Genomic DNA, 16292 nt, shown 5'->3' on the forward strand with positions numbered 1-16292 from the left:
TGTTGTAACTGAAATTAAGTTGAGGTCATTGTTGGCTAGTTTTTCTTATGTACATCAAGACACCTTCTATATACTCTAGTGTTCCAAAATAGCGTGAATAACCAATGATTTAAGTTGTGGCTGGTTTCTCACACTAATGATAAGGTAAAATTGGCTCTGGGCAATGTCAAATAAGTTTAACTTTACTGGACTTTAACAAAAGTTAACAGATTCCCTTACTACAGGGCTTCTCAGAACCTTCAATATGTTGATCTACTTTGAAAATCTTTTAGATTCCTTTAGTACTAATTTCCAAACTTGTTCAATCTAGGAATTCCTTACTGTCTTCTTAGAGTTACTCAAGATGCATAGCCTTTGAACTATCTAGGCAATTTGTCTTAATTGCTTAGGGGAAAGGACTTTTGAGTATTGCATTATTAACAGCTCTCATTTTTTTTTTTTTTTTAAATATACCTGCTAAGAAGCTTAGTGTGAACCTATCAAAATTCTCTATTGACTTATACCATTGAAAGATGTTCTTTCAAATAGTTAAGAACCTAAACTCATTGATTATGAGTTATATATAGCCAAGAAAAGGTAGATATAATTTACGTAATCTATACAAATAACGATAATGCTAGATGCAACCACACCTAAATGTGTCCCCTGAAATTCATGTTGAAATTCAGCACTCAAGGAAGAGGGGCTCTTGGGATGTGATTAGGTCATGAGGGCTGAGCACCTATAGATAGGATTAGTATCCTTATAGAAGAGATTGCAGAGAGGCCTCTCTCTCCTTTGGCCATGTGAGGATTCAAGAAGTCTACAACATGTAACAAGGCCAGCACTCAACTATCCAACTATACTGGTACCCTGATCTTGGACTTCCAGCCTTAAAAAATATATATATATATTTGTTAAAAAAAAAACAAAAACAAAACAAAAAAAAAACCACCCAGTCTGTGGTATTTTGTTAAAGCAGCTTGAATAGACTAAAACAACTGGGAAGGAAAGTAAGAAATGCACTAAAAACTAATTCCATAAGTGATATCATTGGCTTTACCTTCTCTGAAGAGTACCTAAGTCCTGGTTCTCCTTACTATTTATATAATCACAATTACAATAATGGATTTCAAAAGTGTTAAAATATAAACACCAATCAGTGACTTTCTGAATTCAGTTGAGTATATAAACATACTTATACAACAGATGATAACAAAATATTTGATGAAATTTCAAAATAATAAGACATCAAAATGAAATATTGATTATCAATTTTACCTTTCAATTTCTTTTTTTTGAGGGTTTGAAATCATTAACTGCGCTTGGTTATTTTCCTCAGTAATGGCCTTCTGTTCTTCATAGGCTTTTAATTTTTCTTTTAACATTAAAATCTAGTAGAGAGATACACTAGTTAAAATACAAAATAAATTATCTGTCTCTATTATACATGGCCACAGAAAAATTTTAGCCATGAAAAATAATTGAACAAGCCAGATTTCATATGTAATAGAAAACATGTCAAATTTTTAGACAATTAAGATTGTAAAATCCCATGAGTGAGGAAGTGAGGGAGATTAGTATATGTAAAAAGTAGACACACCTCTTTCTTCTGCTCATTACAGATCTTCACATACTGAGTTATATGATTGTCAAGGTGCAGAACATTGCTCTTCAACTGTTAAAATACAGAAATTATGAGTATATATAAAGATAATCATTATCACATAGTTGAATATACAAGCAAAATGACATTATATGTTCATTAATTCAGTTCCATGAATTCAGAATTAGTGGCAAGTACAACCATGAGACAATCATGATTAATTATATTCAGATTTAAAATCTATGACAAGAGGATATGCTGACCATATTAATAATGTAAATGAAATGATAGATTGCTTTACTATCTAAAAAAGGTATTTTTAAGAACTTATGAAGCACTCATTCTCAATATGATAAAAATTACCCATTTTCTTTTTCCTCTGATTTCTAAGAAATTCAGAAATAATTTTAAGACTGAGACAGTTGTAAGTTCAACTAGGTATAATGAGTTATTACATTTTATCCGTTATATAAAAGTATGGGCCCTTTGGCAGCTATGGAATAGTGGAGAGAACATTAAACATACAAGTCCAAATACCTAATTTTGAGGCCCTGCTCACCTCTCAGCTAAATGATGTGCAAGTTAGTATTTATAAACTCTAAGCATGGAAATCCTCCACTGTAGAGCTAAAAATGCCGTCCACAATGAGTTAGTGGAAGGATTACATGAAAAATGTGTAAAAAAACTTTGTATACCCATATTCTACAGCTTTTAGCAACTAATTATATAAATAGTATCTGAACATTTCTCTAAGGAAAACAGTAACGTGTTCATGTTCATTCAATGAGAGTAGCAGAAGGTTAAGCAGGCAGAGATGTTATCACATTAGTTTAACTGTAGGTCTCTTCAAACCCTGAGGTCCTGTGATTTTAAACATATATTATGTTTGACTTACATATTTTTTAATTACCCCAAATTATTTGCAAAAATACTGACCTCACCAATCATTATATTGCTGGAGCTAGAGATTGGTTATGTCAGTATCATAAACATAAAAGTAAACGATTTTTAAAAAGCGATTTACTTTATAAACCACGGCAGATATAACTATTTCACAGATGAAATAATCGAATCTTAGAGAAATGAGCTAACCTGCCCAAGGATGTCAGGTAGAAAGTGTTGGTGCTAAGCTAAAACAGGTTCATTCCCAGCTGCCACAATATGCTAAAGCTTTCACCAATTACTCCAGGGTGTCATGAAAAAATCATGTGCCATAATGTAGAAAAGGTTGGGGGAAAAGGTACTAAAGCTGGTTTGGTTCAGTGGATAGAGCATCAGGCCTCAGACTAAAGGGTCCTGGATTTGATTCCCGCCAAAGGCAGGTATCTCGGATGCAGGCTTGATCCCCAGCTCTGGTCTGAGCTTGTGTGGAAGGCAACCAATCAATGTGTCTCTCTCACAAAGTGTTTTGTTTTTTTTTCTCTCTCTCTCTTTCTCTTCCTGTCCCTTCCACTCTTTCTAATCATCAATAAAAAAATATCCTTGGGTGAGGATTAAAAAAAGAAAAAGAAAAAGAAAAAGAAAAAAGGCACTAAACCCCCTTAGCTGCCAAAAGACTGAATAATAATTATCTATGATACATGTAATCAAGATGCTTAGTGGTTTAATTATTTAATTAAAAAATACATTTTATTGATTTTTTTTTTTTACAGAGATGGAGGGAGAGGGATAGAGAGTTAAAAGTATCAATGAGAGAGAAACATAGATCAGCTGCCTCCTGCACACCCGCTACTGGAGATGTGCTTGCAACCAAGGTACATGCCCTTGACTGAAATCGAACCTGGGACCCTTCAGTCCACAGGCCACCGCTCTATCCACTGAGCCAAACCGGTCAGGGCTTAATTATTTAATTTAATGTCCAATTCATCCTAAGTATAAAGATATTTCTAACACTATTTTCTAACTCAGTAAAAATGCAACTCTAAATTAATATTTTGTTAGAATTGTAAAAATAATGTCACCTATTACCCTTATAACACAATCAGAGTAAACATACTTACAGAAGATTTAATGTCCTTTGCACGGTTAGCATACTTAAGAGTGTTATATGTATCATCGTAGCTCATTGAGGAAGGACTAATAGCAGCTATCATTATAGTTTGACAGTTGCCTCCAAGAGAATCCTTCAACAAGCGAGTGAGCTTACTATTTCTGTAAGGAATATGCTGATTCTTTCTCTGAAAAAAATAAAACAAAACACACACACACACACACAAAGAATTATTATGTCATTTCCCACATTTAAATGCAAACCTGCTACCACTTCACTTTAAGAATATAAGCAACTTCCCAGCTTTGCCCAGAGTTATGATATAAATGGGGAGCTAAATGATGATAATGAATTTTATGGAACAAGTAGAGGTAGGGTATTTACTGGCTGCTGGCCAGTACTTCCTCCCTGCCCCTGGCTGACCCCACCCCTGGTCGAATTCCCAGAAGAACCTCTAGGTTGAGGGGACAATTGGCATACTATGCTTTTATTATATAGGAGGATGCAATGAATACATAAAACAAATATCCTATTTAAAGATTTTATATCTATCTGAATATAAACTTTAGATAATAAAATATCAATATTGGCTCATTAGTTGTAATAAGTATATTTCATTAATGGAGATGTTAACAACAAGGGGAAATGAGTGTGGAGTATACTTAAGGAAAATTTAGTATTATTCAGCTACTTTTCTGTATCTAAACCAATTCAAAAACAAAATGCCTATTTAAGAATTTTCCATTCATTTTTAAAAGAAATTAAAATACAAAATTGATATATGCCCTAAATAAATATACTAGAAGAATAGTACGAATTCTGTGTGGCATAGAGCAGTTTTCTCTATCTGAAATGGTATTTACTCTTTTACAGATACTTTATCTAAAAGCATAACAAAGTGATAAGAATGTAATTTTTCTAGGTTTTCTTTTACTTAAAAGATTCAGTACTGACTTTATCATAAAAATTACACAAGACATACGACTACTATATAAAAACAGAGCATTATAATGTTAAGCTAAAAGCACACTTATGCTATCCAATGGATATCTTTCATATTACAGAAGAGGAAAATTTGTACTAAGTGAAAAGCAACATGACGTGGTTCCGGGCAAATGGCTTGTAATCCAGACCTAGAAATGGGCTCTAGGTCTCCCAACTCCCAGTTTTTCAACCTGTAGAAGGTGTATTGCTGGTGATTGAAATGATTTCACATGTACAACACATGCATTAAACACTGTCTCACAAATGACTCTATGGGAGTCAATTATTAAAAATTAAGTATGAAAAAAAACATGCCAGTTTAAAACTTAGAAAATCAGTCTCTTTACCATGCTGTCTGCTTACATGTTTAAAGGTTTAAGTTAGAATATGAAAGTCATCTTGCTTTTGCAATCTTCATGGGATTTCAGTAACTATATATTATAAAAAGGGTCCTCAAATTATTTTAAAATACTTCATACTAAATCAAAATGCAACATTTTAAAGACTTTACCATATTTTTCCTAAAACTCATGAGGCTGATTGAAATTAAATTAAATGACTGCATTTTAACTTTTAAAAAAGTCACTTTTACAAATTCAGAAACTGTAAAATATGCTGTACTCTAGTAAGCACGTCTGGCATATATTAGGTGTAAAATATTTTAAATATCCCAAAGGCATCCAATAAACACTAACCTATTAGGTAATTTAATTACATTTTATATCTTAAGTTCCTCTTACTCTCTAAATCAACACTCTTTAATATTTAACCTAATTTTACAGTATAGAAAAATACTAACCAGAATAGGCTTTAATTTTTATAAGATGTGTTTTGTGTTTTCATGCCAATTCAATTATCATGCTTGCTGTGTAGGAATCATTAAATACTAACTTTAAAAATCAAGTTCAAAATAAGTAATGAGAAAGTGCCATAAAATATTAACTATCAATCTTATAGTTAATACTTTTCATTAAACAAATTCTGGTTACAAAACTAGAAATTAAAAAAATACAGAAACAGCCAGGACCGGTTTGGCTCAATGGATAGAGCGTCGGCCTGAAGACTGAAAGGTCCCGGGTTCAATTCCGGTCAAGGGCATGTACCTTGGTTGTGGGCACATCTCCAGTAGGGGGTGTGTAAGAGGCAGCTGATCAATGATTCTCTCTCATCGATGTTTCTAACTCTCTCTCCTGCTCCCTTCCTCTCTGTGAAAAATCAATAAAATATATTTTAAAAATAAATATATAAAATAAATAAAATAAAAAAATACAGAAACATAGCTTTATTTGATATACTGGGCCTTCTGAAGTCTTTGCTCTGTATATAAAAATTATTAATGTACTCTTGAAATTTGACTAGATGTTTAAAACAAAATTATATTAAATAATTATCTCTCTAGAAATTATACATACTTCAATATTTCAAAATGTTTAGACAAATAAACATATGGTACCAACCTTTGTATCTGCTAAAGCATTGATGACATTCCCAAGAGCGAGAAGTGATCGATTAATATTTGTACCTTCTCTGAACCGGGTCCCTTTAGAACTGGTAGCACTGGCTCTCTCAGACCCAGCCAGGTCAATGAGGGACATCTTGGCAATTCGGACATTTTGATCAATACTTGCTGTTTTGTCTTGTTGCCGCAAATAAATCTTTTTGAAATTACAGAATAGGGAAAATGAGAAGATATAATAGAATTAAAAGGGAGATGTACAGTTTATTTTGGCTGATATCCAAGAACACCAGAAGTAACTACCAAAATTGAGAAAAATTGGAAAATAAAATGTGTCCAGAGGACAATTAAGTGTTGGCTGGACTAAGATCAAAACAACCACTATTTGTTTCTGGTAATCCTTGAATCAAAACACAGGATTATCAGAGATGGTAGGAGGGCACAGGTCCTTTAGAAATAATGTTCCTAAGAGAAAATCAAAGGCAGAATGCTTTGCATGTCTGCAGGGATTGTTCCCAAAGGAAAGCTGAATTTGAACGTTGACCCAATTCGAAGAGTAAATTTACCCCAATTCTCCAAATTGTTGTGTGTAATTATAGTTTAAAAAATGAAACATATAAAAAATAGTATATTAAAGAATACTAGTCATGTTCAATAGCCTATTAAGAGTAAAGAACAACTTATCCAACTATTTTAAGCTACTTTATCATTTAACCAATATAAATTTGGTGGCAAATTTAAAAGATATGGGAAAGATAGTTTTCCATTATAAAACCCTTCTGTTAAATTTTCTTACAAAACAGGGTCTAAGACATTTTGGAAAACTCCATGTCATAGATAAATATTTCTCTCAAGACTACTGATAAATGAAGTCAGTGGTAAGAATAGAAAAGATTAACACAATTTTGTATGCTGGAGAATTTCTGAATGATTTAATTGCCTCAGATATGAATTATTTCAACTATAACAATTTTTATAAAATGAGCTCTACAAAGCATAATCTATATATATATAAGAAGATAGTGACCATAACGCCAGAATGACAGGTTGCTATAATGCCCACTGTGGCCAGCAAACTGGCCAGATCTGGGAGCGGGGCTGGCTGGCCAACCTCCCTACCCCCTTTTCCACAGACCGGCCCTGCCCTCGATGGGCCCCTACCACCCCGATTGTCCCACTGCCCCTCCCCCGGGCTGGCCCTGCCTCTGTTCGCCCACTCTCTACCCCAATAGGGGGCAAGGCCAGCTGGCCAACCTCCTGCAGCCCCTTCCCCGATACCATTGGCTCTCCTCCCTAATCAGGGGCAGAGCTGACCATCCCCATCCCCGAAGGGCCCCCCAACTCTGATCAGGGGCAGAGCCGGCTAGCCGGTTGGCCCCTCCCACAGGCTGCTGGACCCCCCATCGGCTCCCCACCTCTTTTGGCCCACAGCCCTTCTCCAAGGTTGGCCCCGCCCCCAACAGCTCACCCTCCACCCCAATCGGGGGCAGCCCTCCTCCACCCCCCAGCCAATTGCCCACAGACCCTCCCTTTAACCAGCCTGGCCCTGATCTGGTCCCTATTGGGGGCAGACCAGATGGACCCCACCTGTGCATGGCTATATAATAAAAGTCTAAACTGGTCTATATAATAAAAGCCTAAGCTACCATTACGTTGGAATGACCCTAACAACCAGTTTCTATGATGCACGCTGACCACCAGGGGCTGATGCTCAATGCAGAAACTTCCCCCTTGTGGTCAGTGTGCTCCCACAGGGGGAGCGCTGCTCAGCCAGAACCAGGATCACGGCTGGCAAGCCAATGGCAGTGGCAGGAGCCTCTCCTGCCTCCGTAGCAGTGCAAAGGAGCAGCAAGCCGAATGGTAAGGAGCAGTGAGCAAGCAGGCAGGTAGTAAGGAGTGAGGGCACAGGCTGGGCTGAGGGACATCTCCCCCCCCCCCACACACACACACAAATTTTGTGCACTGGTCTTCTAGTCCATAATAAAGCTACATAATCATTTGGTTTTAAGAAGACTAGAAGCTGTAAGAAATAATATTTAACCTATGCATTTAGAATTCTTAAAAGTACTGTATCAACTGAATTGCACTTTCTTAAATAATGCAACTACTTTTTATGGTCACTATCATGAAATCTTTTAAAAAGTGAATCAGTATCTCCCCAATTCCTTAGTTTTGTAAATCTAGATCTATAAAGTTTGCTCTGAATACAGGTTCATGCTTTGGAAATATTAAATACTTTCACCAATTTAAAGAAAAAATAGAAAAACTTCTCCAACACTTCCACTTTTTTTTATCCTACATCTTTAACCAGGTAAAATTTAATTTCTGATTTACATTATCTCATTTCTAAATATTCTTGATAGAATCTTTTCAAAGCTGCAAAGTAAAGAAAGAGCTTAGAAGTAGGAAAGTTCACAGATGAAAATTTTTTTTGTATGTTTGAAAATTACTATCCATGAATTTGGCTTCATTTGTTTTAAATTCAACTTAAAGAGCAATAGTCTAGTGCCTTGTTACCTGAAAAACAGCATGAGAACGAGAAGATGTGGCATTCATATCAGTAGGATGTTGTGTCCTGTTTTTGTTCCCATTATCCAATAAGTGTAAAATTTCCTCTGAGGACTTGGGCTAGAGAAGTTTAAAAAATATATACACATTAGCTATATGAGTTTAATTTTTTTAATACACTTTCAATAAGCAAGAATTTTAAAGATAAAAGAAAAGGTGAAAAAATGCTTTCTATAATTTAAATCCTATTAAATATTGACTGTATATCCTTTGCTTTGTAAGTTGGTCTTGCATGAGGAATAAAAGAGAAAGCCATGTCTCTGAGCAGATAAAATATAAACATATTGAATGGAATAATATGTGAAATGTTCAGGAGTATTTTTTTTTAAAGAAAAGCTCATTTAATTATTTCAAGGAAAACAAAATAAAACTAAGATATACTATGTTTATTTTAAGTTTGCACTTCATTATTTTCCTTCTTTCTCAAGTACAATGAAGAATAAGTAAATGGCTAGACAACCAAACTTGCTATTTGAACAAGGGTAAAAGTTTATAAACATACCTGATGTAAAGTCAACCCCTGAACGACCACCCCTTTTTGGGCATCTTCCCGGACAGCAAGTGGCCCTGAATTTACTAAGAGGTCACGAATCTGTTCATTATAGACCTTAAGATGAAAATAAAAACAACTGCTTTAGCATTGATCTTAAAGCAATAGTGATAACATCGCAAACAGGCATACATTGCTGATTTAAGTTTATATTCGAATTTTATCTTGAAGACAAATAGTTCATTTATTTCATCTCATTCCTTCTAGCTCATGTTGCCATTAATTTTCTACCATCTGAGCAAACAGAAGAGTTTAATTACATAGGTTTGAAATTTAAATTTAAAGGTGGAGTCATTATACCCTCACTTGATGATTTCAGTAAAACAGAAATAAAATAGATGGAATTGCCTTTGCCTATTTCCTGGAAATACACAGGTCACGTGGTCTTGGGAAATTCTAGTGGATCTGAAATATAAATTATGTGGAGGTGGCATGCTTTTCACTGTAGAAGACATTTATTATTTCATGATGCCCAAGTAGACCAAACTTTTAAACATTATATAGCTCAAAAGTGAAAGAAAGCTCATACTCAAGAATGGATAGTATTTTATTCCATTTATCCTTCAATTATATTAACTTAACATGTAATTCTTATGTCAAATTCCATACTGGAACCCCATCCCCCATTTGAATAATGAAGAAACTAGGGCCCTAAAAGGTTAAGCGATTTGTCCACGGCCATGAAAGTAACAGCAGAGGAGATTGAAGGCCAAATATCCTCACTCTACTACATGGCATTGAATACACATCTGTACTTTATGTCTCTGGCATTTTTTTTTTTTAGTAATTTTTATTTTTTTAAGTAATGCATATACATAATTTTATTGAGGTAATTGTATGAATTTACTAAAGGTACTAAGTTTTCTAGTTCTTATATAAATGACAACTACCACTCATATTTCTATATTCTAATAAATAGCCCATAGTGCCAATTCATTGCTAGTAAAAATTTTAACAATGAATGATAACCATTTTTAAATGTAATAAACTCTTTAAAGTAGTAAAATATTCAAGAGTTACAATTTGGCTCTTATTTTTCTGAAGTAGCAGTCACTTTTCTAGTGCTTTCCCTTACCCACTTAAATCATACAAAAAACGCAATTAGAACAATCATTCTCAAGCTAGTCTATGCTTCAGAACCACCTGGGAGCTTTTTAAAAACATAGATGCCTCGGCCACAATCCAGACCTATTAAATTAAAATGTCCAGGGGGTGAGGTCCAGGCATGTCTATTTTTAAAAACCTCCATAGCCAATTCTGGTGCACAGCCCAAGAGGAAAATCATTAGATTAGACATTGCCTTACCAATAATAAAATGGAAGTAGATTAAAAGAAAGGAAAAAAGATTTAAAAAATTATATAAAAAAAAACTTTAAAATTCTCCCATTTATGAAGGGATCTGAAAAAGAAATAACGAATACTGCCATGCTCTTTTCTAATTATGTTCAGAATAATTGTTTGCCACACCTAACTATAGAAAGTAAGTTTTACTTCTTTTATCTTCAAGTCCTATAGACTAAAATGAAAATTTTTAGCAACATACATAATCTTAATGAATTTTTGAAATGTTCGCTTAACTATAAGATATCAATAAAAGAGCTGTAACTGGTAGAATTTTTTCTCTGACACCACAAATGAATAGGCAGTAAAATCAGAAATTTATATTTCTGTACTGGTTTCTGAAACACTATCTAAATTCAGAGTTAGAATGCCTAGCATTTAGTTATAATGTTTGAATGTCAGCTGTTAGTAAAAGGGTAGGAGGCCTACAGAAATGATGGGGCATGTCAGAAGGACTTAGGAGACAGCACAAAAGAGCCTCGATTTGCACAATTTAAGCATATAAATAAATAATTACAGAAAGAGATTATAAACTATTGAATTATGTTAACAATTTGATGTGTCCACACTGATACAATAAAGGAAAGAGAAGCTCTCTTTACAGTAGACAGCCAATGAATAAATGTAGAAGAAATGAATTTAAAAATCACAATCACCTACCATCATAATTGATTCAAGCATGTATCATTAGTGGATTAAAGTCATAAAACATAAAGAAAAAGGAATCCAGATTAAGGAGACTAAAGAGTTATGACAACTGAGTACAACTTAGGATCTTAGGTTTTCTTTTCTAATAAAGGGCATTATTAGAATCAATAGCAAACTCTCAGTAAGGTCTATGGATTAGGTAACAGTGTATCACTGTTCATTTCCTGATAACTTTTTGGTTATTTTAGGAAACTTCTAAAAGTCTGTAACTTCAGCATTTTAGAAAAAAGAAACAGCTACGCCCACATAAAGAGATACAATAGAAAGTAAAGGTAGTCAAATGCTAACAATATGGGAAATCTGGGTGAAGTATTCCCGAAGTTCTTTGTACTAATCTTGCTACTTTTATGCAAGTCAGATATGCAAAATAAAATACCAGAAAAAGAGAAAGATGCATCATAGGTAATTAAAAATGGTGTTATATATTCATGAGAAAATTCCTATATGACAGAATAATTTAAATGGACCATGGAACTTCTTAAAGGAGTTCTCAATACTATTGATTAATATAAAGAATGCTATTGTCAACTTACCTCCAGATAAGAAACTGCGGTACTACATATTTTCTCTTCTTTAATCTCATCCATGGATTTGTAAAGGTCTAACAAGGTTAGATACATCACACCAGGTTCAGTAGCTGATCCTAGCATCGTGTGGGTCTTCCCAGCTCCAGTGGCACCATATGCAAGTACTGGGTTTTTATGAAAAGGGATCAAAGCTCTCTGTTATGACATTTTATGAAAAGGGATCAAAGCTCTCTGTTATACCATTACTATAGCTCCTATCTAGTGGATAGTTCCATCTGGATATGCTCAACAGTAACTTTCAACTCAACAAATAGATTCAAAATTAATTTAGTGTCTTATTCTTAAAACCTGCAATGTTCGCAAAAATCGACTCTTACTTCTATATTCTCTATTCTGATTAATGGTACCATCATCCACCCGCCTGGCTCCCCTCTCCCCGACTCCAACACCTATTTCCAATCTTCTACAGAAACCTTACACATATTAAGTAATCAATTATGTCTCCCTATTAGTCTCAATCTTCTTCCATCCCATAGAATTTGTACCGTTACTTTTATGAAAAATAAAATTTGAATATGCTAAAGTTGTGTAATAGTTCCACAGTCCTACAGAAGGAAATTCAAATTCCTCACCTTGGAATATTATTAGGCATTCTAAGAGAGGGTGTCTGGTTATCGCTCCAGCCTATTTATCCTTTGCTGTGGTCTAAGTACACTAGATTATTTGAAGTTCTCCTCAAGTGCTGCTCTCTTTCTACTCCACTGCTTTTGTCCTGGAAAGTTCCTCTATTTAATCCAACTAGAAAACTTCTATCTATTCTAAATATTCAGCACAAATGTCACTTTCCTGTGCCTTCCTTAAAGTCTTAGGCAGAAACGTCTACTCCCTTATTTGAGCCCTCAGTATATGCCACAACTTTCTATTCCAGCACATATCACAGTGTATTTCCAACTCTGAGCTCTGCCAATGCACAGGCCAGATATCCTTCACACCGAACAAACCATCTGGCACAAAGCAGGTACTCAATACAAGTTTGCTGAGTGAGTGAATTCTAGATAGAAACCATTTATAAAATTCATTTTAAAATTTAAAACAAAAAATGATGTTGTCTTATGCAAATTCCTTGGTTTTCAAGATTCTATCCAGTAACACATAAAAGTAATTTTTTTTTTCAGATGCAAGAAAAAGTCCACACATGACAAATACCCATCACAATATTAATGCAAAAAAAAAAAAAAAAAAAAAGGCAAATACCCACCACAAGATTGAGTTAAGGCAATAATTCTTCACATTATTACCAGTGAGAATATTTTTATAAGTTAAATCTCTGTGCTGAGCTAAATGTTAACCAACTATAAGAATACTTTTCACAAGAATGAATTAAGCTGATGTATGTTTCATTTTGTTCTATTTTATGTAAGACCATAATACATCAAGAAATTTTAAGACAGCTAGATAAGAATATAAAATCAAAGCCAAGAAGAAACCAATGATTCAGTTGGTAGATTTTTGTTTATTTGATGTAAAAAAAAAAAAAAAAATTAAAAATCTCTAGAGACAATATGGAATTCCATGAATGAGGAAAAGAATATATGCTAAAATTCAGAATCATAGCAGATATAATCAATAAACCACATTCCTTTCTTACTATACCCAGAGGATAAGTCTTCTGTAATAAAACTCAATGAGTCAGTGACAGACAGTAAAATATATTATAGTTTTGGGCATCTTAAAGAAAATGCCATAAATTGTAGTAATTCCAAAAGTAAGATATGAATAGTGGTATTAAGTGCCTTATAAGCACAGAGAAATAGCCCGCCTTTTGGACATATTTCTTTCTAGGAAATCAAGATGGCCGTTTTAAAAGGAAAATTATTATAGGTCTATCAAGGGCACTAGAAATTAATTTTTGGTTGAAGATATACTAACAAAGCACTTGAAATACAATTAACATGGTCTTTTAACATTTTTATTTCAAGATAGTGTAAAAAAAAAAAAAAAAAAAAAGGAGCTATAAAGAAAATGCCAAGTGTTCAAAAAATGTCTGACTAGTCCACAGGGATAGATAGTTATAAGGGTAAGCAGTAGAACAATATATTATAAACACAAACTGTGAGAAATCTGGCATAAATTATACGTGTGTGGTTAAATAACAAATTGAAAGGCTGATTGTCTATAGGGACGATAGCAAGACCGTGAAAGAGAAAGTTTCACAAATTATATGTTACATATACTAAATTTCAAATAAAGTTTGCATTTACAATGAAAGTCTACTGAATTCAATAATTTTAGCAAACATGCACCTTAAAATTGATATTTAAGAAGAAAAAACCAAGTAGATATTTCTTCTAACATAAAAACTAAAATCAGACAAAAAAATTAAACCCCAACTGAAGTAATTACCTGTGCAATTATACCCATTCAAAAAACTCCGAAGAATTGGCTTAGTAGTGTGTTCAAAAACTTCTAATTGAGTTGAAGTTTCATCAAAAACAGCATCAAATACAAACTTAAGATCCTTATTTTGTTTCTTTGTAATATCTCGATTTCCAGATTTCTTTCCACGGAAAAAACTGATTTCTTGTTGTTTGGGATCAAAAACTAGAATATGCTTATCCACAACATGGGCCACTTTATGGAATCCAGTTGCCTTTTCCTTTGTGTTCTCAGGACGCACACGAACAACTACTTTCATGTGGTGACACAGGTCTTCCTCTGTGACAGACATGCTTGGTTATCTTGATTCCTTTATTTATATGAACACCTAAATATCTAAAATTAAAAAGAAAAATAAAGCATTAATATTAGTTCTACATGCCTGCAAAATGACTGGCATGTAGTATTCATTGAAAATAGATATTAATTCTGTTCCACTCACCTGGTAAATGTTATTGGAAATATATATATATATATATAATATAGAGTTGCCTGTTGAACAACATGGGTTTACTTCTTTGTGGTTTTTTATTTTATTTTTATTTTTTCTATTATTATTATTATTATTTTTTAATATATTTTATTGATTTTTTACAGAGAGTAGGAGAGAGGGATAGAGAGCTAGAAATATCGATGAGAGAGAAACATCGACCAGCTGCCTCTTGCACACCCCCTACCGGAGACGTGCCTGCAACCAATGTACATGCCCTTGACCAGAATCGAACCTGGGACCTTTCAGTTCGCAGACCGACGCTCTACCACTGAGCCAAACCGGTTTCGGCTGTTTTTTTTTTTTTGTTTGTTTGTTTTAAAATAAATACTGTAAATGCATTTTCTCTTCCTTATGATTTTCTTAATAACATTTTTTATCTTACTTTAAGAATATAGTACATGATGTATATAAAAATATGTGTTAATTTACCATTTATATTATTGGTAAGACTTCTAGTCAACAGTGGTCTATTAGTAAAGTTTTGGGAAAGTCAAAAGTTACGTGCAAAATAAGTCAGACAGAAGTTAGGAACCATGTGACTCCACTAGTATATGGAACATAAAACTGAAAGCAACCAATGAACAAACAAGAAAAACTCACAGACAACAATATGGTGGTTACTAGAGGGACGGCAGTGGGCTGGGTAAAATAAAAGGTAAAGGGGGTCAAATTTATAGTGACAGATTTGACTTTGGGAGGTGGGCACACAATGCAATATAAGGATCATGTGTCTCAGAATTGTACACTTGAAGCCTATATAAACTTATTTACCAAGTTACCCCAATAAATTTAATTTTAAAAAGGAAAAAAGTTACATGCAAATTTTGAAAGGTATGGGGTGGGAGAGGGGAAGAAGATACTGCTCCAAACCTCTGCTTTGTTCAATGGTCAAGTGTATGTTTGTGCATGTATGTACACATTTGTTTGTTTGTTTATCTAACTCCCTGGTTCAAAATCTTCCAATAGTTCTTCATCTTATTCAGAGTACAAATTAAGTTCATTAATGACCTACATTTTTCACCTTTATTGCTCACTCTATGCCAGCTAACACATCAAGCACTGGAATAGGATTTTCCTATTCATTCTCTCTTTTGCCAAGTACATAACTAATTCTTTCACTTCTTTTAAGTCCTTGCTCTATTGCTGCTCTCCTAACTTCATTAAAATTGCCAACCCACTCCCTAATCACTCTTATCCTGCTTTATTTTTTTCCAAAGCACTTAGTATCTCCTAGTAGACTGTGTATGTTTTTTAAAATGTATTTATGTGTTATTTTTTCCTCTTCCAGTTAAACTAGAAGCACTTTATTAGCATGCATTTAAAAAAATGTTTTGCATATTATGTGTTCCAAGAGCATAAAACAATGCCTGTTACATGATAGACACTCTGTATTTGATGAACAAATTAGTGAATGCTAAAAGGCTTTTCTTGGTCTTAACTTTAAGATCATTTTCTGGATTATGGAGGCTCCCACATTATTGAGCTTTGTTAGTTTTTCTTTATTCTTATTATTGTGAGGCAGTCATGTAGCCAGAACATAACTTTTATTCATGCTATCATTAATGTACCCTAAATTCACATCATTATAGAGCAGGATCTATATTCAGAGCTAGGATCCCTGAATAAACCATGGTTATGCACCATCTCCATCACC

General features: G+C 33.9%; 1 protein-coding gene across 3 annotated transcripts in view; it reads right to left on the reverse strand.

Annotated features, from left to right (window-relative positions):
* KIF18A (kinesin family member 18A) overlaps positions 1-16292 on the reverse strand; it is a 71883-nt gene that overhangs the window by 47451 nt on the left and 8140 nt on the right. For all 3 annotated transcript variants that reach the window (XM_084893624.1, XM_084893625.1, XM_084893623.1), the window contains 8 exons: positions 14113-14481; positions 11716-11873; positions 9086-9190; positions 8533-8643; positions 6017-6214; positions 3586-3762; positions 1583-1657; positions 1261-1373 (listed from right to left, as the gene is read on the reverse strand). In XM_084893624.1, the coding sequence (XP_084749750.1) occupies positions 1261-1373; positions 1583-1657; positions 3586-3762; positions 6017-6214; positions 8533-8643; positions 9086-9190; positions 11716-11873; positions 14113-14437 (1262 nt within the window). In that variant the 5' untranslated portion in view covers positions 14438-14481. The remainder of the gene's footprint in view (positions 1-1260; positions 1374-1582; positions 1658-3585; positions 3763-6016; positions 6215-8532; positions 8644-9085; positions 9191-11715; positions 11874-14112; positions 14482-16292) is intronic.

The sequence above is a fragment of the Pipistrellus hanaki genome (assembly GCF_964339955.1).
Source record: "Pipistrellus hanaki genome assembly, chromosome: 9".
Classification (NCBI taxonomy): Eukaryota; Metazoa; Chordata; class Mammalia; order Chiroptera; family Vespertilionidae; genus Pipistrellus; species Pipistrellus hanaki.